The sequence below is a fragment of the Tenrec ecaudatus genome, chromosome 6 (genome assembly GCF_050624435.1).
Source record: "Tenrec ecaudatus isolate mTenEca1 chromosome 6, mTenEca1.hap1, whole genome shotgun sequence".
NCBI lineage: Eukaryota > Metazoa > Chordata > Mammalia > Afrosoricida > Tenrecidae > Tenrec > Tenrec ecaudatus.
In genome coordinates, this window is record NC_134535.1 from 27,965,394 (window position 1) to 27,992,784 (window position 27,391).

Genomic DNA, 27,391 nt, shown 5'->3' on the forward strand with positions numbered 1-27,391 from the left:
GGCTGGGTTCTGGGCGGTGCCGAGGCCTTGAGGGGGCGCGGTCTCCACCGGAGACTCCCGACAAGGGTCAAGCCGCCACGTCCCGTTCCCTTCCCGTTCTGCCCGAGTGAAAAAGGCCCCTGGCCTCGATCGGTAGTCCTCAGGGCTCCCAGACATGGCGGAGTTGAAGAGCCGGAAGAAGCCGTCGACTAAGGCGCCGTCCGCAGAGCCCGGGAGGCCGAGCGAGGGAGGGAAGAGCCTCGCGACCCGGGGCGGTGGAGGCAGGGGCTGGGCGGACCCCCGGACAGGCCTGAGCCTGCTGTCGCTGGGGACTTGCCTGGGCCTGGCCTGGTAAGTGGACGCGAGACGAAGTCCTGTGTCCTGCCTCCTGTGGTCGCCCCACTCCGCGGGAGTCGCATCCCTGCCCCGGCCCCACCCCGCTCCGCGTGCCGCTAACCTCCAGCCCGCTAACTCTCCGCCTCTAGGTTCTCCACCCCAAAAAGGGGGTCGCCTAAAGTTGCTGATTCCGTCCCACCTTTCTTGTCACTGGTTTTTCTTCGGTACTAGTAAATAAATAAATTGCAGGTATTTTTTATTTTTCTTTTGTACTCGTAGGGAGCCGGGTCAGGAGTTCAAAACCCCCAGCGCTTCCGCTGGAGAGAGACAGCGCTTTCTACTCCCATAAAGAGTTAAGCCTCTTAGAAACCCACCGGAGCAATTTTACCCTTGCCCTCTGAGGGTGGGTGAGAGTTGCTTTGCAGTTGACCTGATTGCAGTGAGTTCGGTGCTTTGGGGGGGGGGGGGGGTTTGTACAGTTCAATTGGAGCTGAGACTAAGATTTAGGAGCGAGTCAGCCATGCAGATTCCTCTAAATTTTGTAAGACATCTGGTAAACATTCGAAGCTTTCCTGTTTTTATAAACCGCTACTTAAGTCCCCTAGCTTTTGTCCGGGGCAGTGTTCTCCCCTCTTTCTAACCCTCCCAGCATAAATGCTAAGGAAAACATTTGCAACGTTTTTTCACTATGGTTTCAAAGCAATGAACATTAATAATGTAGTACTTGTACATTTGGTTGCTAACCACAAGGTTAGCCGTTCAAAACTACCAGTAGTCTTGAAAAGGAAAGATGAAGCTGTCTACTCAGGTAAAGAGTTACAGTTTTTGGAAAACCACAGGGACAATCCTACCCTGTCCTTGAAGGGTTGCTCTGAGGCGCAATTGACTCATGGCAGTGACCATGTGTTGGGAATTTAAGTCTTTTCCTAAGTTACAGATTGAACTTTTAATGCTGTAAAGGTGCAAAAGTATAGTAGTGGTGTTCACTTATAACTAAGCAAATATTCACTGACAAATAGTGATAAATGGATACAGAAGTAACCATAACCCACTTAATTTATTTTCTCCAGTCATTTCCTTTTGGGGAAATAGAACACAATTTCATTTTAATAACAAAACATTTCCCAGCGATTCCAATGTAGACGATAGTTTTGAACAATAGAAGAGTTCGTGGGGCAATGATTGCACCTTCTGTTACCAACCACAAGGTGGGGTGCTTATGCTCACAGGTACTTGGAGAAGAAAGCCCCGGTAATCTGCTTTCAGAAAAGTCACTAATTACTGTCCTGGAAAAAACTCCAATAGGAAAACAAACTTTGAGGAGGGAGAAAAGTATTGAGAAATAGATGCTTCCGCTCAGGAATGTACTGTTAGTATCTGTAATAAATACAACCATTTTACATTCATTAGGAAGATTTTATTTGCAGAGATTTTTTATTACAAACAATGTTAAGTCAAATATCTAAAATTAGCAGATGCTATGGTTGTTTCTGAAAAGTTTGACTTTTTAATTTAAACAATTAGAAAAATATAGACAAAACTCACTCACTCAATTCCAACTCAGTGACCCTATAAGACAGAGTAGAACTACGGTGGGTTTCCAAGACTAAATTTTAGGGATATAGTCCCACAAAGGGACTGGCAGTTTCAAGTTGCTGACCTTGTAGTGACAGCTCAGCATGTGTCCCACTTTGCTGGGGTGGCTCTTGGAAAGGTCACTGGCATGTGTGAAACTATTCTACTCTGCAACAGAATCAACAAAGCAGCACCTGGTTTTGTTTATTACTAAAAATCTCATAAACAATAGAAAGGAGATGCAGGACATCCACTAATCTGGAACATTTGTGATGCTAGTATATTTCTAATTGTACTTTACTGGTGACATATTTCTCAAACTTAGTAGATGTATAGTGATAGAGTAAAATGTTGATTATTAAATGTTCTTTTCCCAAAACAGATCGTTAATTCTAGCAATGCATGTTGTGTTTTTTCTTTTTATCTAAGAACAGATGTGCTGAACTTATTATTTTAGATAAACTGCTCTTTTGCCTTAAAATTCATGCCCTTCTTAGACCCTAAAAACCCTTTGTGTAATGGAAAAGTTGTTCAGTAAGAGATTTGGGGGAGCTAAATGAAATGTATCTTTTTGGAACCTAATACAACTGGTTTTAGTTACTAGATCTATTAGTCTAATTTCTATTAACTAACTAAAGCTTCATATTTATATAAGATAAAAATAATACTAAAAAAAGTTCAGCTTTTCAATACTAATTACTATCCTAGAAAAATCTCCCAATAGGAAAATAAACCTTGAGTGGGGAGAAAAGTATTAAATAGATGCTTCAGCTCAGGAATGTACTGTTAGTATCTGCAATAAATAGAACCATTTTACATTCATTAGGAAGATTTTGTTTGCAAAGATTTTTATTACAACAAACAATGTTGAGTCAAATTATATCTAAAATTGGCAGATGCTATGGTTGTTTTTGAAAGTAGTTTGACGTTTTAATTAATCATAGGAATTCTTTTTTATATATATTTTTTAGGAATTCTTTACCACAAGAGTTGAAGTATATATACGTCAGTCACTTTTTATGGCTAACTATTCATGATAAATTTAGGAATAACAATTTTTTACCCATTAAACATTTGTAAGCATTTACTAAATAAAAGAATTTTTAATATCTTGAAATATGTAAAGCACTATAGAATTATAACAAAACCACTAGAATGTTTACTAATGGAAACATACTTCTGCATCTAACAATTAGCCCATCAAATCTTTGTTGAATATTTACTATACTGATATTGTCCTGGTTAAGATCCAATAATGAATAATATAAATGTGCCTGTGTACTTTTTTTTTCTTCTTATCATGACGTTCTTTATTGGTCTAGTTTTGAGCACTTTAGTGTTGTTTTTTAATGTTGACAGTTCATATACTTTATTTTTTTAATCATTTTATTGGGGGCTCATACAATTCTTATCCAATTCTTATCACAATCCATACATACATCTATTGTGTCAAGAACATATGTACATTTGCCATCATCATTCTCAAAACCTTTGCCTTCTATTTCAGCCCTTAATACCTGCTGCTCATTTTCCCCCTCCCTCCCCACTCCCCCCTACCTCATGAACCCTTCATCATTCAGATATTATTAGTGTGCCTGTGTACTTTTAATGCAGCACACCTACCCTTTGTTCAGTTAAGTTGAGGGGGAAATCAACCTATCCATGGCCCACGGAGTATCTCAAGGCGTCACACTACTTGATTGTCTTTAAATCTTGCCTTAGTTACCTAGTGCTGCTATAACACACATACCACAAGTAAGGGGCTTTAAAGAACAGATAATAATTTTCTCACAATTCATAAGGCCAGAAGTGGAAGAACCTTAGATATTAAACCTTGAAAATAACCCTCATAGATGCCATCTCTTTCTGTCACCTGCCTTTCTCTAACTCTTGTGTGTGTCTGTGTATTCTCACACCTACGAAATCAGGTTTACAACCCATCCTCACTGGTGTGCTTTCATTTACATAACAAAGCTAAAATGATTTCCAAATAAAATCACAAGTTTAAAGGATGGGATTCCAATGCATATTTTGGAGGGGTCACAATCCAATCAATAACAGATTTTAGACACTTGTCTGGAAAGTAAACTAATAATGCGTAACAGCCTTAAAGCTGTGGTACTTTAACATTTCTCTGGTAAACCAAGTTCTGATGTAATATGCTCTGAGGAGTTTTGGAAGTATACTTGATAAGCTCTTGGCCAGTAACCAAAAGGCCACCTGTTCGAACCCACCAGTGGGTCCACAGGGTAATGTGACAATCTGCTTCCACAAGGATCGTAGCTTTGGAAACCCTGTGAGGCAATTCTGCTCTATTCTACAGGGTCAATGTGAGTCAGAATCAACACACCAGCGATAGATTTAGATCTTAAAGGTTCTTGTGCAGCTGTCAGGTGAGCATCGGACTACTACCTGCATAGTCATCAGTTCAAGCCCCCCAGCCACTCAGCAGGAGAAAGGCGAAGCTGGCTGCTCCTGTGAAGATTTACAAATACAAAGCCTCAGAAACACTATGTAAGCTCATTAGACTCAGAATTCACTTGATGGCAGTTCGGTTTTTTGTGTATGTGTTAGGCTGGGTTTTCTAGAGAAGCGAAACCTGTGATTTATAGCTATAGGCACATTATACCAGAATAGTTACACAAAGCAATAAAAAAGAGAGAGACCAAAACCTAAAGGGTTAGAACTCTGTGTGGCCCTGATGTGTTTATAACCCTTTTCCTACTTCCACTAGAAGCGGTACCCCTAGCAGATCTTCTCTCCTTTGTCTTTTACCTTAGCTAATTCTAGGGGTAAGGATTTTTGTACTGCTAGAGCAGCAGTTCTCAACCTGTGGGTCGCGACCCCTTTGGGGGTTGAACCACCCTTTCACAGGGGTCGCACAATTCATAACAGTAGCAAAATGATAGCTCTGAAGTAGCAACAAAAATAATTTTATGGTTGGGGGCTTACCACAACATGAGGAACTGTTTTCAAGGGTTGCAGCATTGGGAAGATTGAGAACCACTGTTATAGATTATTGTTTTCATATTTTACACCATTTTACACCATCTGCTGCCTTCCTTCACTCACGTTTCTGTTGTTTGGTGGGGGGGGTTCTTAATACGTGCTCCCATCACTGTGCCTGCGGGGTGTTATCTGTCCTGGATTCCGTGTTTCAAGAGCTCTTACCTGTACCAGTGTACATGCTCTGGTCTAGCTGGGTTTGTAAGGTAGAACTGGGGTCATGATAGTGTGGGAGGAAGCATTAAAGAACTAGAGGAATTATGTGTGTTTTGTCGGTGCTATACTGCACCCTCGCTGTCTCATCCCTTCCTGTGACCCTTTTGTGAGGGGATGTCCAATTGTCTATAGATGGACTTTGGGTCTCAACTCCGACCCCCTTGTTCACATCGATAGGATTGTTTCCTGTCTCCTGTTGCTGTCAATACCTCGTGATCACACAAGCCGGTGTGCTTCTTCCATGTGGGCTTTGTTGCTTCCCTGCTAGATGGCCACTTGTTTAACTTCATGCCTTTTTAAGACCCCAGACACTATATCTTTTAATAGTTGGGCACCATCAGCTTTCTTCACCACATTTGCTAATGCACCCATTTTGTCTTCAGTGATTGTGTCTGGAAGGTGAGCATCACAGAATGCCAGGTTATTAGAACAAAGTGTTCTTGCATTGAGGGAGGACTTGAGTAGAGGCCCAGTGTCCACCTGCCACACTGATTGTTGTGTCCATCAATCCCAACACCTAACAGCACTGCCGATGTCCCTTTCTAGATGATAAGTACACTGCTATGAGTTGAATTGTGTGCCTCTAAATATGTGTCAACTTGGCTAGACCATGGTTTCCAGTGGTTATTATTATTTTTCCCAGTGTTTTCAATTACCCTCCATTTTGTGATGTGATATAATTATCCTATGGGTAAATCACATTGTATTAATTGTATCAATCCAAACCTCTTTATTGTCAATGAGGCAGGGTTACAAAGAGTTATATAAATGAGGCAGGATAATCTATAGGTTTGGAGTCAGTCTCTTGAGATATAAAAAAAGATGAAACAAGTGAGCTGAAATCAGAGACCTCAGTACTCAGTGCTAGGAGTGTAGCCCTTGAGGTCCCTGTGCTAAAGAACACATAGACCCGCAAGAAAGCTGATTATAAAAATCATACCATTGTGAATGAGGGGGCAGTACGGAGTGGGGACCAAAGCCCATCTGTGGGCAACTGGACATCCCCTTACAGAAGGGTTGCAGGGAGGAGACGAGCCAGTCGGGGCAGTGTAGCAACGATGAAACATATAACTTTCCTCTAGTTCCTAAATGCTTCCTTATACCACCCCACTCCCCACTATCATGATCCCAATTCTACCTTACATATCTGGCTAGACCAGAGGATGTACACTAGTACAGATAGGAACTGGAATCACAGGGAATCTAAGACAGATGATCCTTTCAGGACCAGTGCTGAGAGTGGCATTACCAGAGAGTGGAGGGGGAGGGTGGGTTAAAAAGGGAGAATAGATTACAAGAATCTATATATAACCTCCTCCCTGGAGGACAGACAACAGAAAAGTGGGTAAAGGGAGATGTCAGACAGTGTAAGATAAGACAAAAAAATAATTTATAAATTATCAAGGGGAGGGAAGGAAAAAATGAGCTGATACCAAGGGCTCAAGTAGAAAGCAACTGTTCTGAAAATGATGACGGCAACATGTGCTTGACACAATGAATGTATGGATGGATTGTGATAAGAGTTGTACAAGCTCCCAATAAAATTATTTTAAATTTAAATAAATAAAATTATAAAATTTCTGTTAAAAAAAAAAGATACCTTCCCTTTTAACTCATATCCAGAAGTAGGACTTCTAGGCCCCTAAACTGTGAGTGGACAAGGTTATGTTTGCTAAACCCACCCAGTTGTGGTGTTTCTGTTACAGCAGCACTAGATAAGATAGCATTCCAATTTTAGAATACAATGGACCCTTGAACAACATGAGGCATAAATCCACCAACTGCCCTATGCCGTCAAAATTCCACATATAACTTGACTCCCCTGAAACTTAACTACTAACAGCCTTCTGTTGATCGAAAACCTTATCAATAAGAGTTGTTTTAACACATTTTATGTATTATATACTACATAAAAATACCTCACTTAAAGTACTAAGTTTTTGCCCCAGCTGGTGGTCATTGCTGTGAGGGTTTCCAGATTTCATTTTCGTTTTTTATAATGGTCCTGACTCTGGAAACCTCCACTGCAGACCTCAATCCCTGGTATATATCAACAAGTCACCTTTTTGTATTTTTTTTTTTTTTGGAATGCTATTACTTTGCTTCCTGAGAGTACTTCCGCAACATGAGTGGCACTTCATAGGGGACCCTTGGTGTTATATTCAAGGTTTACGGCACTGCACTAAACATGGTGAAAAATACCCAAGAAATGCAAGGGATCAATTTTTTTCTTTTTTAGATCATTTTATTGGGGCTCGTACAGCTCTTATCACAATCTATACATACATCCATTTTGTCGAGCACATTTTTACATTTATTGCCATCATCATTCTCAAAACATTTTCTTTCTACTTCAGTCCTTGGTATCAGCTCCTCATTTTCCCCCCTCCCTCCCCGCGCCCCTCCCACACAAACCCTTGGTAATTTATAAATTATTATTTTTTCGTGTCTTAGACTGTCCGGACGTCTCCCTTCAAGGAGATCACTTTTTACTGCTATATGAAATATACTGTATAATTAGTAAGCACGGGGTGTTGGGTTCTTTTTTTTTAATCCATATATAAATGGCCCCACACAGTCCAAAACAGTGTTTTTCAAGAGTCAGCTGTCCATATAAAATACACTTTATGCAGTATATTGTTGAGTGTGACCAGATTATTATCAACTGCATTCATATATGTTTTAGTGTCACTGACTTACGTTTTCATAATGTTGGTTCTGTTATTCATTTTGTAACTTGAGTCATCAGTACCTCTCTTCTTTCTACTCTGTTTCATTAGTTTTCTGTTACTTCTGCATGTTAATGTAAAAACATTTTTAGAAATAAAAAAGCTTTCTAAATAATGACCAAGTACAGCCTGGTCTTCAGAAAAATTTAGTAAACATCAAATATTTTGTTCTGAATCATTTATCATTTCTTCCTCAAATAGTTTTGTTCAGACATCTGTTACTGCAGTTATCTCACCAACTTACTTGCTAAGCTACAAACTATAATTAGGGGAGTGCTGTGCTCACTTTTGCTTGAGTAATACAGTTAAACCAACACTAATACAGCACATAGTTAGGGGGATCCCCGGTGAAATAATGGGTTATCCACTAATCCACTAATGTGGCTCTGTACTCCTGTAAACAGTTACCGCCCAGGAAACCCACAGAGCAGCCATGTCTTGTCTGGTAGCGTTGCTGTGAAGCTGAATTGACTCACTGGCAGTGAGTGGGTTTGCTTTAGTTTGGGAGCACATCACTACCGATTACAATCAAGTCCATTTCAACTCATGATGACCTTGTGTATGTCAGTAAGAACTGGACCGTGGCATCTTCAGTGGCTTCTTTTTCATAAGTAGACCTTTCGGCCTTTCTTCAAAGGTGCCTCTGGATGGGTTCAAGCTATGAAACTTCCTGGTAGTGGTAGAGTACTTTCACCACTGCCATCCAGGAACCCCTGCCACAATCCAAAACCCAGCACATCAAGGTGATTCAGTCCTAGTGACCCTAGTGTTTGTTGAAGCAAGGTGATTAAAAACTTCAGCTACCAATACTAGGATTTATGTTGTTCTTGTCTTTATGAATATGAGTCTTGCAGTTTAGTTTTTTTTCTCTTCCAGGTTTGTATTTCAGCAGTCAGAAAAGTATGCCAGAGTGGAAAACCAATACGAGCTACTGAAAATAGAAACCAACGAGTTCCAAGAACTTCAAAGTAAAATCAGTTTAATTTCAGAAAAGGTAATTATTATTTGAATTATCTAGGGAGATTTTCCTCTTGTTTCTTTCCTACTATAACCTCCAGTTTAAAACTGCCTTCATTGTGCCTTTTAAACCATAATTATTTTAACTCTCACTGCTCTTCCTACCTCCAACATTCTTCCTTCAATTTAATTTAGCCTCAGATTGTATTTTGAAAGAACTCTTATTTTAGATAACAAATGTTGCCGATGAAAAGACTCAATCTTTCATTTAAATGTCAGGTACCTAAAAAACCAAAACTAAACATATTGCCATCAAGTCAATTCTTTTTCATGGTGATCCGCTAGGACAGAGGAGAACTGCCCCCATAGGGTCTTCAAGTCGTTAATCGGTAAGGAGACAGACTGCGCCTCTTTCTCCCCTGGAGCAGCTAATGGGTTTTACCTGCCAACCTTATGGTTAACAGCTGAGTGTTTGTTTAGACACTATACCACTAGGTTTCCTATCTGTTGTCCATTGTTTTATCGTTGGTTATAAAATTAGAATGTGAATAGTATTTTTTTAAAGCTCCATCAATTTTTTCTTTTTTCCAAATTTTTAAATATATGTAAATATGCAATAAGACTAACAGAATAAGATAGATCCTGTAGCCAAATAATAGTTCTACTGAAAATTAAAATAACAACAATGTTTATATTGTGTTTCTTAAAACTGCAAATATAGATTTCCAGCAAATGCATTATTACTTTTATCCTTAGTGCAAAAATAATTTCCTATAGAAAAATTGTAAAAAGACTCAAGGAAATGGAGACTAAAGATGTATCAAATGTCTGGATTTTTCAAAATGCTACACCACTCCATCATCCCTCATATCCCTGTCTGCAGTCTCAGAACTCACCGACCACCAAGAAATGGTGTACATGGTTGTGTGTGCCAATAAGCCCCAAATCCGAAGTTCAGACCTCCATTTGGAGGATCCTCCTCACCCACAAGGCTGCAAAAGCTGGTGCAGTCAGGTCAGGTGACAGGTGGAAACTTAAGTCCGAGAACTGGAAGTCAGGCAGAGAGAGACAAGCCAGAGGCAGGGTCCTGGGCAAAAGTTAAAATAGCTGCTGCACAGGGTCCCTTGGGAAGGAGTGGTTCATAAAAAATGACTTTAAAGGAAATGTGAAGATGTTTTTTTGCGTTTTGTAGACTAGCCCCAAGAAAACAAAGGGTGGTGACATGATTCACACTCTGGTAAGGTGAAGACTTAAAATATCCTGTCTCATCAGCACAACGCAACTCCCTCCAAACTAAGACTACAGTCACGTGTGGAGGATAGAATTTATAAACGTCACTTAAGGGAGAAAGAAGTGTGACCATATTGACTAAATCTCCATGAGACAGCTAAAAATGTATGCCATTCTCATGCCTCTCAGTAAAGGATCACCATCTGAGTATCTATCACCTGGTTCTCGGCAGCTAAACTGTCCTAGGGAAACATGCTCTTAAGTTAGCCATTTACTGGATGTTAGGAGCCTTGGTGGCATGGTTGTTATGTGTTCAGTTGCTTTCCATAAGGTCAGCAGTTCAAAACCACCAGGTGGGCAAGTATAGTATAAAATAGATGTGCTCTAGAGGACCTCAGACAGAAAGGTCTAAATCTCTATAGCCTTATGCACAGGATGAGTTACAATGTCCCAGAAGGGAAAACTTATAGATATCAGCAAATGCAAGGAGATTCCCTGGAGGATAAACTGAAGTGTCTCTGGGAAGCTGTTTCAAAGAATTGATCTTTTGACTTAAGACTCAATTGGGATCTGGTTATAATTGCTGGAGTTACTCTGTTAATATATTGATATAAAAAATTCCAGGAGCTTAAAATCTTCACATATACTTGATTGAAGAAAAATTTTGAACAAAATTAGATCTAAACAGGAAAAAAATGCCTTTTTAAAGAGAAAAAAACATTGGTCAAAATTAAAATGCTTATAGAATCATATTTTGAAAATATTATCACAGGATCTAAGAAATAATATCTAAATATCTCTTTCACTTCCAGTCTTCCTTGGAAGTAGTTTCACAATAGCTAGCCCTTTTTCACCAAACCTGGACCTAAAAGCAATTTTGTGTGTGTGTGTGTGTGTGTGTGTGTGTGTGTGTGTGTGTGTGTGTTGGAAGAGGGGTAGCAAAACTAGACAGGATCTCATGACATCTGAGTGGATTTGTACAAATCACTCTAAATCACTTTTCTTGACCTCCATTTCATCACTTATTAGAATAACAATATTCTAGAAGAGTTAGATAGGATAGAATGCATATGTAAACACTTTACAAACTTTCAATGACTATGCAATTAACTTTTAAAAATTAACTATTAAAATGTTTTAGCAGCTCAACATAAATGCTAGTTATTGTGATACACTGTTGATAATATTTTCAGGTTAAATTTTGAGACTTTTATTGATCCTGAAAAGTTGATCTTGTACTTAGGATATATTGCTTCCAGATTACAATGATGTTGGGTTGACAGCCTAATAGAAAAACTGCCTGAGGTGAAGATAAGCATGCCTCTTCAAAACACTGCTAATAAAAAAACTAAGCTGAACAGTATTACCAATGTATAGCTGCTTTCTCAAAATGGGTTTTTAAAGAAATTTGTATTATGAAATGCTTGCATTCAAAATAATTTGATTGTTTTTCATTCAGAGTGGCTGTATCATATTAGTACTAGGAGACATTGTTCCCATCTTTTCACTTACTTAAACATCAGCAAACCTGTTCTTTATTCTCCAGGACATAAAGACAACAAAAAGGTCTGAGAGGGACACAAAAGTCCAAAGAGGACAAAACTATAAGAAAAATATTTCTCATCTCAACTTTTAAAATATCTTTGACAATCCTTTCTGACCCATATTACATGATGACACAGACTTAGAAAGAAGTTATGGCCATGAACACACCTCCTTCCTCCATGATGTAACCTGCACAGGGGGTTGAAGGGGAAAAAATCCAGAATTCAGTTCCATAGCCCAGCCTACTCACCAACTATGCTTTTAAGGCCTTAATATGTCCCTTTAAACATAACTCCTTTTTTCCTCAATTTGGTCTGCTATTGAGGATATCTATGTCACCACCATAGTGGGAAATAAGTGTCACTTGCAATTAAACAGAAATACCAAAAAAAAAAAGTACCAGAGGAAAATGTTCTCATTATTACTTCTGGTCAGTTCTCTTTACCTTTTAGATTCCTGACCTGCAGCCTGGACTGTTAGTTAAAAAGCAAAGTGAGAAAATGGCAGGAAAGTGTGTGTGAGCGAGCGAGCGACAGAGAGTAGCACCCAACTCAAACTTCTGCCTGAGATCAATTCAAAGGATTGAATGAGAACCTAAAGACGTCTGTTTCTCAGTGGGCTCGAAGCTATTTAATGCAATGGCCATGTGCCATTTAATGTCTTGCCAGCAATATATGTCCCTCACTAGAAAATTTAAAAGGGCATAGGACATGGCATCTTCTCCCAAAGAATTTAGGTTTTCATCTTCATTTGGCAAACTTATCAGTCTGTTAATGAGTCAGATGTCATAGTCACTTCTCAGCCTTTCCTCATTGTTCTCCTCACTTGGTATCTATCTCCCTCTCAGCATCCACTGTTCCCTGTGGTAATCCTGTTGTGACATTAATCGCTGTATATTATGATTTTGCAGTGGTGATGGTTAATTTGTTCATCTCTTTACTACTCATTAAAGCAAACACCATGTCGTTCAACTCTATGTCCCCAGTGCTTAATAATATAACAGGTTCAGAGAGGGCAATCCCTAAGTCTTCATGGGACTCCAGAATACGTGATGTCACGTCTCTAAAACGCTAGCTCTCCTATCTTGCCTATCAGACTGTGAGGTCAAGAAATATGCTCTACCAGGTTTACCTTCATATATCCAGTATCGATTACAAAGTCCAGGAAAGAGTGAACCGCTCCAAAATTATTGAATTATATCTACTTAGTGCCAAGTATGTGGCAAAGCATAATACATTAGGTACTACAGGAATGCAACCTGTTAGGGCTTACACTATACAAGAATGGTATTACTGGGGAATTGAGATTTCATCTACACCTTGAAGTAAGAACAAAACCCAGCTAAGCAGATCGGAGAAGGCCATTAACATGGAGATGCTGTAGAATTTGGTATTTTATCCAGATGTACTAGGAAACACCACAGGCTTGTTACCAGCCTGTACCTTGTGCATAGCAGTTTTCAAAGCTCAGTCTGCTAGTAAAGTGTAGGGTGATTTAGAACGAAGTCATTGGAAGCAAATCTTAGATAATCCTTCCTCTAGAATACTTTTCTTCATCATCGAATCTGTATTGGGCACCCCACCTAAGTGCTTTCATAGCTCTTCCCTGTCAGGGTATATATAGGCTTGTCTTTCTCACAATTAAACTAAGCTGCTTAGAGGCAGAACACTGCTTTATTTACTACCATATCCTCAACACAATTCTTGACATTTCTGGTAAATAAGCAATCATTTCAAGGCCTCCTCTTAGTCTGTAAAGATGTTACAACCTGACCCTCCTAGGTCCCAGGAGCTAATTTACAAATCCTTAGAACATTTTATCATTTAATAAGAATTGTTGCTAAATTGTTTTTCTGTTTTTTCTATTTTTTATTTTGCTATCTATATCTATAAAAATTTTATTATGGTACCTTCTCTGTAAGAAGTTAGTCACCAAATTTCTTTCCAATCAAAAAAATTTTCCAAAATCATAAGATTTAAGAAAGGTAGCAATTTCATAACAAAATCACAGTTTCTTAAATTCCAAAAACCATAAAAAATAGGAGCTAAATTACCTTTAGTTGGAATGAAAAAGAGAAGGTTGCTAGACTAGCTTCTTTAACATCATTTACCTCTTGAGTATGAGTGTATGTAAATACACAACTATGGAGGATTACAAATCCAGGTGCAGATATTTCTAACAAGATTAATCTGTTCATTTTGTTGAAAATATGTGAAAACAACTATGAAAATAATATATGTTTCTGCCATACGATTCTGATGTACTAGGAAATTTTAGACAGCATCAAAATCGGATCTTGACTCATGTTATAGTCCTGATTGTTCGCGTGTTTCTTTCCTATAACAATTATTAAGTAGCCTTGGGAATTGTTTTGTGTTATAAATACAGCTTGAGTCTTCTGAAAGTATCCTGCACGAAGCTACAGCATCCATGTCTTTGGTCACCCAGTTTGAGCAGGAAGTGTCCAGTCTGCAAAGCATCATACGTGACATTCAAAATAGCGAAGATGTTCTCGCTCAAAAGATGGAAAGCCTTCATGAGAAATTCCAGAATGTTACATATTTCTGGAAGAGAAGCCTAGAAGAAATGAATATTAATACAGACTCCTTCAAATCAGAAGCAAAACAAATACATTCTCAAGTTACTGTCCAAATTAACTCAGCTGAACAAGGAATAACATTGCTCGCTGGACGACTGAAGGACTTGGAAGATAGCACACTAAGAAACATCAGAACCATCAAAAGGCAGGAAGAAGAAGATCTTCTCCGGGTAGAGGAGCAACTTGGCTCTGAAACAAAAGCAGTTGAAAAGCTAGAAGAAGAACAGCGTGCTCTCTTGGCCAGAGATGAAGACTTAACTAACACACTTTCTAACTATGAGCCCAAAGTTAAAGAATGCCAGACACATTTGCCAACAATTGAAAGTGCTGTTCACTCCATCCTCAGGGTCTCTCAGGATCTAATAGGGACGGAAAAGAAAATCGAAGACTTAGCTATGCAGATGTTTAATATAGAAGATGATATGCTGAAAGCAGTATCCGAAATTATGGAGATGCAGAAAACTCTTGAAGGAATTCAGTATGATAATAGCATATTAAAGATGCAAAATGAACTCAGTGTTCTAAAAGGCAAAGTTCATGATTTTAAAACATATTCAAATGCCAGAGAGAAGGGAACTTTAGAAGAATATAATCCATAAAACAAAGAAATGGATGTTGATTTTTAAATTCAGAACTCATATTCTAATGAACTGTACTGTTTTACATGTAAAGTGATGAGCTCAGTGTTCTTGAGTCTTATCCAGAGTCAATGTTTATCTTTTCAAGCACTAGACTTTGTTTAACCATTTTATTTCTAAAGTGTTTCTGTACTTTTTAAAGCAATATATTCATTGTTACTGTATTTCTATAACTCATTAACATTAGGAACTTCACCTATTAAAATGCATCCAAATAATGGAAGCCTCAAGAAACTATTAGGGCACATTTGCCACTTCACTGAGCTCGGCTTGCTACTTTTAGTCTTTATTCTTTTAAGTTGAGAATAATTTTATTGAGGCAGGGAAAGAACTCCCAGCATGGAAGGGAGAGCAGAGAAAGGGATGGGGGAATCTTGAGCCCCCCAAGCAGGTTCCGAGACCCAACAAGTTAGGTCAGGGAAATCGCCTGCTTTTCAGATCTTACGTCTATTCCAGATACTTTGTCTGCTGTCTGATCCTGCTGTCAAATTAGGATAGACGTGGACCTGCCTCAGCCAGGGCTTCATTTTCCCTTGTGAGTTAGTATAGACTACTCATTCACACCATCAGCTTCAGATGAATTGTGTCTAAAACAAAGCTAACCATGTCCATGAGAGAGCCTGGGAGACTTTTCTACAAAATTATGTGGACTTTAAAAAAATCTATGAAGTGGAAATTTTTTTATTTTTGTTAAGGTTCCAAACTATGTTACAAATACTTAGAAGAATGTATTTAAAGTAATAGTTGATATTTTCTCATTAAAGCCTTTCCAACATATATAGATAGGCATTAAAATAACAGACTGGGACTACCTGGGATTTTTTTTTTTAAATAAAAGGTTTTGACTGCATTATATAAATTGTTGAGTTTTTTAGATAAGTTATTCTACTTATAATAAAAGTATACCAATTAGCCTGTGACCTATTTTAATAACTATGGAAATTAAAATTATTACTTTCATGATTTCTATAGGCTAATTACCCAACTAAATTTGCTTAAATCCCCCCCAAAGTTATATAATCTATTCACAGAGAGTAAGATACGGTTATACTGAGAAGAGACCAAGAAGGTCTATCTAGATTTGCACAATAATGCTAATCAGGAATATAAGATTTTTACTGATAAGTTGGTATATCAAGAGGATCTAAACTAGTATTGAAAACTGGGTCAACTGAATATGAAGATGTTTTCCTTTTTGTTGTTTTCTTGCCAATAACATCTATATTCTCAGTTTTATAATGCAGTTTCCATGAGATTCAACTCAAACAGTTCAAAAGCAGTCAATTACAAAAATAGTTGGGCCCAGGTAGTCTTACTCTGTAAATTTGCAGGTTTATTTTTAAAAGCCCCAACAAGCTCTACACTGGGACTAGAAGGACCTGTTTTAGAAAGCCATGGGTCTTAAAAATAAGCAAATAGGGTAATACTATTAACATAATTTTTGGACCCTTAGCATTGTTTCTTGACTATGAATGTCTAAATTCTTATTTTGTGCACTTACAAACATTGTACTTGTTTTTTAAAATTGTACTTGTTTATGTTTTTATTTTTATGCTAAAATAACATATTCAATAGTTAGCTGGGACATTGTTCTTTAACCTCTAACCTATCAAGGCAGAATGAACTGTTTTCTCTAGAACTGATCTTTTTTTCTGCCTGTCACAAAATTTACTAGAAAGTTTTTATGAAGTTGTATATAACCATAGTACCATAGTGATGCTTAGTGAAAGTATATGATTGAAAACAAGGTAACTACTATGTTCTAAGAGGTGAAGTCAGGTCCATTTAAACTGGGGGAAAAAAAAAAGAGGTGAAGTCAGATTGTAGTGCCACTAGGGTTCCAGTTCATACATGTACAGGCTAATTCCAAACAAAATGTGCTTACATGGGTCTCTGCAGTTGCGTGGCAGCAGACAAGTTCTCTCAGTAATACATCTGTCGTTTAGTCTCATTAGGGTACTTTCCACAAAAGGTCCAATCAAAGCAGTGGCTTCTGAAATCTGCTGGGCAAGTTCATCAAGGCAGAAAAGGCAGCTGAGATGTTTACGGGAACTTTTTTAGAGATCCAAAGGAGTAACCTTTTGTTTTTTTTGCCTCCCATTTATTTTTTTACTGATAGACTTTCTTGAAGACATAGGACAATCACAGGGTTTCATTAGGAAGCAGTCTTAAGAATGTTGAAAACTACGTTAGTGAGAAAAAAGCCAGGAAAATTCACCGAGGAAGTTTTTCCATCACAGCAATACACCTGCTCGCTCTTGGCGGGTAGCAAGTGCTACTCTGTGGGAGAACTTTGTTGGGAAACCTCACCCTTCTGCCCCACAGGCCGGAACTTGACTATTCGGTTTTCTTTTTGGTCCCCCAAGTTCAAAGAACAATGAAAATGAACATGACTTGAGCCCCTTAAGGATGCGAGGTCTGTCTTTTTGCGGTAGTATCAATTGAAGGCACTGAATCTTCAGGGACGGGCGAGAGAAAAGGAAACACAACCTTCAGAAGTGTATACATCTAGGTGAAAGATATGTGTAGAAACCATAGCGTCATATCTTGGTACTTTTGCTTAATAATAGTATCTTTGATTTGGGGGTAGCAATACTTTTTGACTTATGCATATGTAATGTTACGATACTCAAATCTATAGTATGTTATAATTTACCAGTTACTATCCTGTGGAAAATTAAAATACACTTCTACAAATAGTATATAAGAAAAAATATATATACAGAGAGCGATCACTGGTGGTCTAGTAGTTATGCATTGGGCTGCTAATCACAAGATTGGCTGTTCTAAACCATCAGGAGCTCATGGGAGAAAGATGAGGCTTTCTATTTCCATAAAGAGTTAATAGTCTCAGAAACCCAGAGGGCCAGTTCTAGCCTGTCCTAGGGAATCAATGAGTTGGAACCAACATGATGGCAGGAGTTTCAGTGTTATATGTATGTGCACACATGTATATGTACACATAGCTTTACTCAGATTTTTCCATTAAAAATGTCATTAGAGAAATGTAGATGTGCCTAATTTTAGTTGACACGAATACTTGAAATGTCAAAATTTTCTGTGTATCCAGTATTATATTGTTATTCTTTCCTTAAGGAAAATTACCAGTATTGTATGAAACATTTGTTCTTTGTACTTGCTAATAAATTTTATACCAATTGATTTCTAACAGTATTGAGCCTGTTTTTTAAGTTGCTTTAACTCAAAACACAAAGCATCGAATTATCTTTTTACTTTGGATGTAAAAAGTTTTTTAATATACTTGTAACTTTTCCCTAAATAGTTGGAAACTGTTGGCTATGTGTGGTTGTTTATTTTATAAAGAACATGTTGCAGTAATAGCTTGTATGGCTTTATGGTTTACAGCCATCTTGGTGGTGGTGGTGGTTAGTTACAGTGGCATCAGTTCTGATCCCAGGCATGCAGAGTTAACCTGCTCTATAGGGTTTCCAAAGCTGTGACCTTACGTACGCAGATCCCTAGGCTAGCTCTCTGATGGGCTCAAACCACCAACATTCCCACTAATAATCAAGTGCTTAATCATTTGCACTTCATCATAGAAAAGTAAAATACAAAGGTAGTGACATTTTCCCCTTAGCTTAATTATAAGCCTTTTGAAGAATATCATGATAAAATAGTGGTACTGAAAGTTCATCAAACACATACAAAACTTCACTTTTTGGGTTTTTTGCTATGTGAAGCCTTTGGGGCAGTTCTACTCCCAGACTATCAGTCAAAATCTACTCAATGACCGTGTTTTTGTTTTGTTTTACTTTTTGTTATTTGAGGGAAAGTTTATAGAGGAAACTAGTTTTCTAATAATTTTTGTTGAACAATTCGCACACGTTTAATTTCATGATATTGATTGCAACTCCCATAATATAACAGCACTCTTCCAGGTTCCTGTACTTCCTGAAAGAAAAAAAAATCTCAGTACTTTATATAGACATACTTCATATTTACACAGTTGACAGAAGCTCTGTAAATTTCCGCAGTATGTATTGATTTCAGTTCTATGTACCTTAATTTAATACAAATCAAAATGCTTCGGAGCTATGTTTCAGGAGAAAGATGAGGCTTTCTGCTCCTATATAGAGTTACAACCTTGGAAACCCACAGCGTTCCCAAGAGAAATTACTCTGTCCTATAGGGTCACTGTGAATCGTTGGCAGTAAATACCGCGTGTCTAATGCTGCTACAAGATTGATATTCATTATAATAATAATAGCAACTGTTCCATGTATTCAAGTACCTACCATGTCCAGTCATCATGCTAGGCATATATTTACCTGTGCTCTCATTAATCGTCAAATCAGCTTTGCTATTAAACTCATTTTAGAAATGAGGACGTGGGGTTCAGCAAGGATAGGACTCTTGCTAGCACAGTGGTGGGCCTGTCGAACTCCAGAGGGCCCTGGGCATTCTACCATCTAATGCCACTGCCAAGACTGTTCAACTGGAAGGGAAAATCACAAGGAAGAATTCAAAAAGCTGTAATGCACCAAATGTGCCTGCTATCACTATGCCGCCATTAAACGAGACTGACTCCTTCCAAAAGGTTAACTGTACCCTAGAATTGGTCCTTGAACATCATAAAAATAAAAGATAGGGGGAAAGTGGGAGACAGTGGTAGAGAAGAAGCCCTAGGCTAGAATTTTTTCTCACCTAGACTTTGCTACAAACTGTGTGTTCCAGGGTACTTATTTCTGGGGCTTTCTTTTTAATTGGTGAATGATGGACTAACTTCCAGTGATTTAAATTGTAAAGATCCCTAAGATTCCCAGGTCTTTTTGTTTGCTGTTAGAGTCCCACTCCTAGGAATGGAGTGTGCAGCAAAACAAGCACTGCCTAATGCTGTGCCGTTCTCACCGCTGCTCTGCTGCTTGAGCCCAGTCATGTCCATCCGGCTTGTTGACCATCCTTGTTTTCACTGCCTCTCTACATTACCCAGCGTGATATCCTTCTCCAAGGATTCGTCTCTCCTGATAACATGGCCAAAGTACATGAGAGTGTTCTGGTTGTACTTCTTCCAAAACAAATTTGTTTGTTCTTTTAGCCGTCCGTGGTACTTTCAGTATTCTTCACCAGCACTATAATTTAATCTTCTTTATTTAATCTTCAACTTTCATTTGCATATGAAACAACCATAGCTTGGGTCCAACACAGCTTAGTCTTCAAAGTAACATCCTTGCTTTTCAACACTTTAGAGAGAGCTTGTGCAGGAGATTCACCTAATGCAGTGCATCCTGTGATCTCTTGACTGCTGCTTCCATGAGCATTGATTGTGGATCCGAGGAAGGTAAATCCTTCTGTATTTTCTCTGTATATCATGTTACTTACTGGTCGAGTTGTGAGGATGTGGGTTTTCTTTACATTGAGCTTTAATCCACACTGAAGGCTGCAGTCCTTGATCTTCATCAGCAAGTGCTTTAAGTCTTCACTTTCAACAAAGAGGCTTGCATCATCTCCATATACCAGCAGGTTATTAATAAGCTTCTTCCAATCCTGATGCCACATTGTTCTTCATATAATCCAGCTTCTCTGATTTTTTTCTTAACGTTCAGACTGGCTAAGAATGATGACAGGATACAACCCAGATGCACACCCTTCCTGATTTTAAACCACGCACTATTCCCTTGATCTATTTGCACAACTGCTTCTTGATCCATGTTCAGGTTCTGCATGAGCACAATGAAGTGTTTTGGGATTCCCATTCTTAAAGATATCCATGGTTTCTTATGATCCGCATAGCCAACTGCCTTTGCATAGTCAATTAAACACAAGTAAACATCTTTCTTGTATTCTCTGCTTTCAGCCAATATCCATCCCACATCAGCAGTGATATCCCTTGTTTCAAGTCCTCTTCTGAATCCAGCTTGAATTTCTGACAATTATCCCTATCAATGTACTGCTGCAACAGATGATATTCAGCAAAATCTTGCATGCATGTACTATTAATGATTGTTACATAATTTGAACATTCTTTTGGTTACCTTTATTTGAAATGGGTATATCGATCTCTTCCTGTCAGTTGGCCTTTGGACCCTTATTTTTAGCTGAAGCCTTGGTGGCATAGTGGTTACAAGTTGGGTTGTGATCCACCAGGGCATCAGTTTGTGCTGCATTCTACTCCCGTAAACAGTTAGTCTTGGAAACTTAAAAGGGCAGGGTCTACTCTGTCCTATTCCTATAAGGTCAACTGTGAGTTGGCATCAATTGATGACACTAAGTTTTCTTTTTGGCTAATGCATTCAGTGCCTCTTGAACTTCTTCCTTCAGTGTCATTGGTTCTTGCTATTATGATACCAGGCCTTGTAATCAAGTTCAAAGATCCTCTGTTAAATTTTTGGAAGCCAGACTGGACCTATACATTGTTCCTTTCAACATTGTTATAATGCTTTAGGGCTAGACAATATGCAGCACTATAAGACAGAATCCAGCTTAATAACTTGCATATATGTTAGGAACTAAGCAAATAATCAGATTCCTGACAAATCTTTCAAACTACTAAAAGACTTTCTAACTCTTTGGTCCATCCTAGGCCTTAAGTAATTTTTAAAACAAAGTAATTTTTAAAACCAAGACATATAGATTCTTTACTCCACTTTATTGATATTACATTTTAGTAAAGGTCAATAGGCATTCATGACCAATTTCTTTCATAAGTCACTAAAATAAAGACTTCTATCAAAAGCTTTAAAAGATTAATCTGAACCTTCTAAAAATAAAGCTTTGAGGTGTCATAATTGGTTAATATTGTTCAGCTACATTTACTGTGCCCGAGCAAATGAATTAATAAATGATAGCCTAATAATAAAATACATGTAAGTAAGCCATTGACTTCTTTCACTCTAGGAAGACTTTGAGCAAATATACTTCATTGCAAAATTTCACCTTAAAAATAAAACATAATTTGCAACCACTACTTGATTTCCTTTCCATTTGTAGTTGCTCCTTCATATCATATCCACAATATGTTCACAAAGCTAATTTCTCTATCAAAGGACATATCTTGCTTCCCCACACCGTTAATTAAAGTACTGTAAACCTATTGAGAAATTTTCTAAAATCTATTTTGAACTTGAACATATATGATGGGGCAGCTCTTTTCAACTATCTGGCTGCTCCTTTGAAATTTAGTCCCAACTAAATAAGATTGTAAGCACATTCAATTTTTATTTGCCTTAAGTAATTTTATGTTAGACAAAAAGATTAAAGAAAACTTAAAATATTTTCTATGTAAGCTAAACAAATATAGTTGAAGACGGCAATTCATATAAATCCAGTAAAATATATATGAGACTTCAAAAAGTTTGTGGGAAAATGTCATTATTAAATTCCATTCTTCCATGACCTTTTTGAAGACCTTTCATATGTATATATTGGAGTAATAAGTAATATTTGGGTTGAGGGGTCTTGATATCTTTTGGCTATGCTGCAGATCTTATTCTGTAAAAAATGTTTTTCCAGCCTGTTTGATTTTTATTCTTTTTCTAAAACCAAACTAATACATAATAGATGCCCAATAAATGTTGTTGAACCCAAACAGGTTACTAGCAGATATAGGCAAGTTAACCAGCTGGCTAGAGCAGGAGTCAAAAGAGAATGTTCTAAATTGATTGTGGTGATGATTACACAACTCTTTTTAATGTATTTTTCCTTTTTTATTAAATACTTTTATTGTATCTCTTCCCACTTGAGCCCAATAATCAGTTCCCCGTTTCTTCCCTCCCTCATGAACCCTTGATAAGTTAGATTATTATTTTCATATCCCACATTGTCCTCCGTGGCCCCTCATCCACTTTTCCGTTGATTGTCCCCCTGGGAGGGGGTTATATGTCGATCCTTGTGATTGATTCCCCCTTTCTCCCCCACTCTCCCCTAATCCTCCTGGCATCTCTACTTTCATTGGTGGCCCTAGCTGGTTCATCTAACCTGGATTCCCTGTGTTGCCAGCTCTTATCTGTAGTAGTGTGCATGTTCTGTTCTAATCCGATTTGTAAGGTAGAATTGAGGTCATGATAGCGGGGAGGAGGAAGCACCAAAGAACTAAAGCAGTGGTTTACAACCTTCCTAATGCAGCAACCCTTTAATATACTTCCTCATGTTGTGGTGACCCCCCCACCATAAAATTATTTTCATTGTTTCTTCATAACTAATTTTGCTACTGTTATGAATAGGTTGACTCCTATGAAAGGGCCATTCAACCCCCTACGGGATCACAACCTACAGGTTGAGAATCCCTGAACTTGAGGAAAGTTGTGTGTTTCATTGGTGCTATACTGCACCCTGACTGGATCATCTCTTCCCTGTGACCCCTCTGTGAGGGGATGTCCAATTGACTACAGATTGGCTTTGGGTCTCCACTCCATGCTCTCCCACCCCCATTCACGTTGAGTATGATTTTGTTCTGGGTCTTAAATGCCTGATAGCTGATCCCATTGACACTTCATGATCACACAAGCTGGTGTGCTTCTTCCATGTGGGGTTTGTTTATTCTCAGCGACATGGCCACTTATTTATCTTCAAGCTTTTAAGACCCCAGACACTATAACTTTTGATAGCCGGGTACCATCAGCTTTCTTCACCACATTTGCTTATGCACCCATTTTGTCTTCAGTGATCAGGTCAAGAAGGTGAGCATCCCAGAATGCCAGATTATTATAACAAAGTGTTCTTGTGTTGAGGGAGTACTTGAATCAAGGCCCAATGTCCATCTGTAAACTTATTTATTAATATATATCTATGAGTACATAGTTCCATTCCCCTCTCATTATATATGTATATATATTTACATATATACATGGCTATATTTAGACCTCTATAAATGTCCTTTGCCTCCTGGTTCTTCTATTTCCTTTTACTTTCCTCTTACCGCACCATCATGTTTGGCCTTCGTAATTCGTCGCTGCTACATTGCCCTTGATTATGCCCCACTAGGCATCCTATGCCTTCTCTCCATTTATTTAAGTTCACTTGTTGTTCCCTTGTACCTAGTTTGGTCACCCCCCTCCTTCCTTTCTCCCACCTCCCCTGGAACCATTGGCCCCATTCTTTTCATCTCTTTTTAATGTATTAAAGCCATTTAATTGATTGTTATCAGAATTATATGACAAAACTGTTAAATAGAGATACAACTTTTTAAAGACTGTAGATAATCGCCTACTTTTTAAAAAATCAAGTCTTCTTTCAAAAAGAACTGAGAGTTGAATGTGCAAAAGTCAATGATTGGCCTACACATTAGAAAAGGGATTCTCTTTTCCAGAGTAATCACCGAATATGTCTGTCTTTGGGCACAGTCTTTGACAAGGTATTTCCAGTATTTTACATTTGTTCATTAATTTGTTTTTCTTCATAGTTGAGCATACAATCTACCAGCCTAATCTTCTGATTAAAGCTAAATAACCTCACCTAACAATTTCTACCTTATCTTGATTCCCGGCTATGTATTAAGTTTAAAAGACCTCTCTGGCTTACTAAAAGAGTCTTGGTGGTACAGTAGTTAAGCACTTGGCTGGGAACCAAAGAGTCAGTCAGTAGTCTGAGCCCACCCCAGCTGTTCCACAGGACGAGGCAGTCACACCTTTGGAAACACTCTGGAGCTGTTGCGCACTATCCTATGGATCACTCTGAGTGAAAATTGACACAAAAGCAATGAGTTTGATGGGATTTGACCTATCATATTACTACAATAAGTAGTAATAATTTCCCCATTTTCTCTTAATTTTGTTAACTGATGGCAAAATGCAATCCCATCTACTCAAAATAAAATATCAGTTTTAGCACCAACAGTGGCAACTTGAAATGGTGGTAAGTCAGTAGGGCAGCTCAGGATGAACATCAGTTGATGTGCCCAAGTTAAACTAAGAAGGCAATTTAGAGGTATCAGTTTACAAATAGTCTGAATCACAGGGCAGGGTTCGGTTCCCACAATTTCTCATTGTTAACTCAGTTTTATATAAGTCAAATACCTCTGTTTTTTGTTTATCATTTTTTACTCATTGCCTTTTATTATCAGTACCTTCATAAATCTGACCTTTAATATCTTTGAAGTTAGAAACATTGCATATGAATTTAATGTTTAAACATGTCTCTCTGATCAACAAATGTGTGTAGACAAGTTCTCTCAGTAATACTTTTGACTTAATCTCATTATGGTGCCTTCAAAAGAGATCAAATCAAAACAGTGGCTTCCAAGGGGACCGGCTTAGCCAATTAAATTCAAGGTAGAGAGGTCAAGCTCAGAAGGTTATGGATACTGTTCTAGAATTCTAAAGGGATTTTCTTGACAGATCATCTCAAGGGACACAATGATCAGGGAGACTTAGGAGAAATTTTGAAGTAAATTGAAAATTGTATTGGTGAGAAAAAAAGACCAGGGAATATGTGCTGAGACTTTCTCCCCCTCCCCCCTAAAAATGCTCAGGGGGGAAAATAATAAACTGTTAAATGTAAAAAGATAGAAAAAATTGAAAAAACAATTTTATCAAAATGATGTACCTGCTCAGTTTCCAAAGGTATCAAGGGCTGTTCTATGAGAATTTCCTTAGGAAACCTCATTCTGTATCTGCCCTCAAGCCTTGATCTTTACCCCTTAAGGCTTCTTTTTGTTCTCAAATCTCAAAGAACAATTTTAAAGGAACTCAATTTGAGTCCCTTAAGGATTTACCACTGTACAGAAGACTGATGGTATAAAACTAACTGAAAAAAATATAATTTCTGAGAATATTTTATGAAAATTTCTTATTCTTTTAGGTATTACTACTGAATAATATACTTACATTTTTCTAAACATCGTTGTTTTTAAGCTATCATTTATTACAGACTTTCCAGAGAAGTACTAAATTTAATTAAAAACAACACACCACAATTTAAGTGGATTTTTAAATGGCAAGCTTGTGATGTAATTCTAATTTAATCATTGTAGTATTATATTTTCTTACAGTGTCAGAAGTTTGAAGCTCTCACAGACCAATTGAAATCTTTTGAAATAATTGTTCATCTAAAGCATCTACAAGAGGAAATGTATGAGGTGAAAACTTGGTCCAACAAGATAATTGAAAAACAAACGATATTAAACAAAAATTTTACAGTTCTTTCTCAGGAAGTTACAAAAGTAGAGCAAAGTAGAACTTCTGTGGCAAAAGATATTGCTCTCAAGATTACAACTGTAAAAACAGATATACGACGCATTTCAGGTTTAGTAACTGATGTAGCAGCGTTGACAGATTCTGTGCAAGAACTAGAATCTAAAACAGAAAAAGTGGAAAAGAGTACAGTCAAAAACATAGGTGAGCTTCTTTCAAGTAGCATTGACCGAACAGCAGTGCTCCGGAAGACGGCCTCTGAAAATTCACAACGAATTAACTCTATCAAGAAGACACTGTCTGAGCTACAGGAGGATTTCAGCAAGCACACAGAAAGATTTTTAAGCTTAGAAAGTGACAGAGCTAAAGTTCTGAAGACAGTAACATTTGCAAATGATCTAAAACCAAAGGTGTATAATCTAAAAAAGGACTTTTCCCGTCTGGAACCATTAGTGAATGATTTAACACAACGCATTGGGAGATTGGTTACGGACTTACTACAAAGAGAAAAAGAAATTGCTTTCTTAAGTGAGAAGATATCTAATTTATCAGTAGTCCACGCTGAGATTAAAGATATGAAAGCTGAAATAACACACATTTCAGATGCAGACTAACTTGAAATTTGCTGGATGAGACTGAAGTAACTTAAAAAAAAGACATTCGTCATGTTTTTAAAAGGCTAGTAAGTCAGATGTAATGAAAATTTGGAGTCAATATAATTTTGTATTTCATTTTATTTAATAAAGTAAAAATGGAATTTGTAAGGGGGCTGAACAGTTTTTTAATATGTTAAAATATATTTGGAACTTCTATATAGCAAAAACATATTAATCTCCCTAACATATCCATTCTCATCTCTCTCTTAAATACATATCTATTGGGGGTGGGGTGGCGTTTGCAGACTACTCTCACTGGCATAGACTCTTTGCACGCAGTGTTTGTTATGAGGTGCCACTGCTTACCTTCCGACTTATAGTGACCCTGTGCAAAACTGAGGAAGTCTACCTGGTTTCATTCTTAGAATCGGCATTAGATTTGAGCCCATTGTTGCAGTCGCTGTGTCGATCCCTCTCTTTGAAGATGTTTCTCTTTTTTGTTGACCCCCCTACTTTACCAAGCATGATGTCCTTTTCCAGGGACTGGTCTTTCCTGGTAACATATCCGAAGTGAGACAAAGTTCCTTGCTTTTAAGAAGCATTCTAGTTGTGTTTCTTCCAAGACAGATTTATTTGTTCTGTTGGTCCATGTTATTTTCAATATTCTTTGCTAACATCCTAATTAAAATATATCAATTCTTCTGCTGTTGTCCTTATTCATTATTGGACTCATTGTGGCCAACCATCTATGGATGTACATTTTTATGGAAGCAGACAAACCTCTCATCTTTCTCCTGCAGAGCAGCTGGTAAGTTTGAACTATTGACCTATTGAGCTGAAGTCCAATGCATGACCAGGACTCCATCATTATCCACTTAGAGGAAGAGAAACTAGAAAG

At 37.9% G+C, this 27,391-nt stretch overlaps 1 protein-coding gene across 3 annotated transcripts; it reads left to right on the top strand.

The window, feature by feature from the left end:
* On the top strand, positions 1-27,195 carry IKBIP (IKBKB interacting protein). 3 transcript variants are annotated; one of them, XM_075551132.1, is made up of 3 exons: positions 1-330; positions 8,718-8,835; positions 13,962-17,972. In XM_075551132.1, the coding sequence occupies exons 1-3, from the start codon at positions 155-157 to the stop codon at positions 14,769-14,771; spliced, it is 1,104 nt and encodes a 367-aa protein (XP_075407247.1). In that variant the 5' UTR covers positions 1-154; the 3' UTR covers positions 14,772-17,972. The 3 variants fall into 3 exon arrangements, with proteins under 3 accessions (XP_075407247.1, XP_075407248.1, XP_075407250.1); XM_075551133.1 differs by lacking the exon at positions 13,962-17,972 and adding an exon at positions 25,738-27,195 and having other exon boundaries at positions 3-330; XM_075551135.1 differs by lacking the exon at positions 13,962-17,972 and adding an exon at positions 25,756-27,195 and having other exon boundaries at positions 9-330.
* Positions 27,196-27,391: the final 196 nt, after the last annotated feature.

Coding starts and splice junctions, on each gene's coding strand:
- IKBIP (XM_075551132.1), top strand. CDS start 155: ATGGCGGAGTTGAAGAGCCGGAAGAAGCCGTCGACTAAGGCGCCGTCC. Junction 331..8,717: donor ACTTGCCTGGGCCTGGCCTG/GTAAGTGGACGC, acceptor TTTCTCTTCCAG/GTTTGTATTTCAGCAGTCAG. Junction 8,836..13,961: donor TCAGTTTAATTTCAGAAAAG/GTAATTATTATT, acceptor TTATAAATACAG/CTTGAGTCTTCTGAAAGTAT.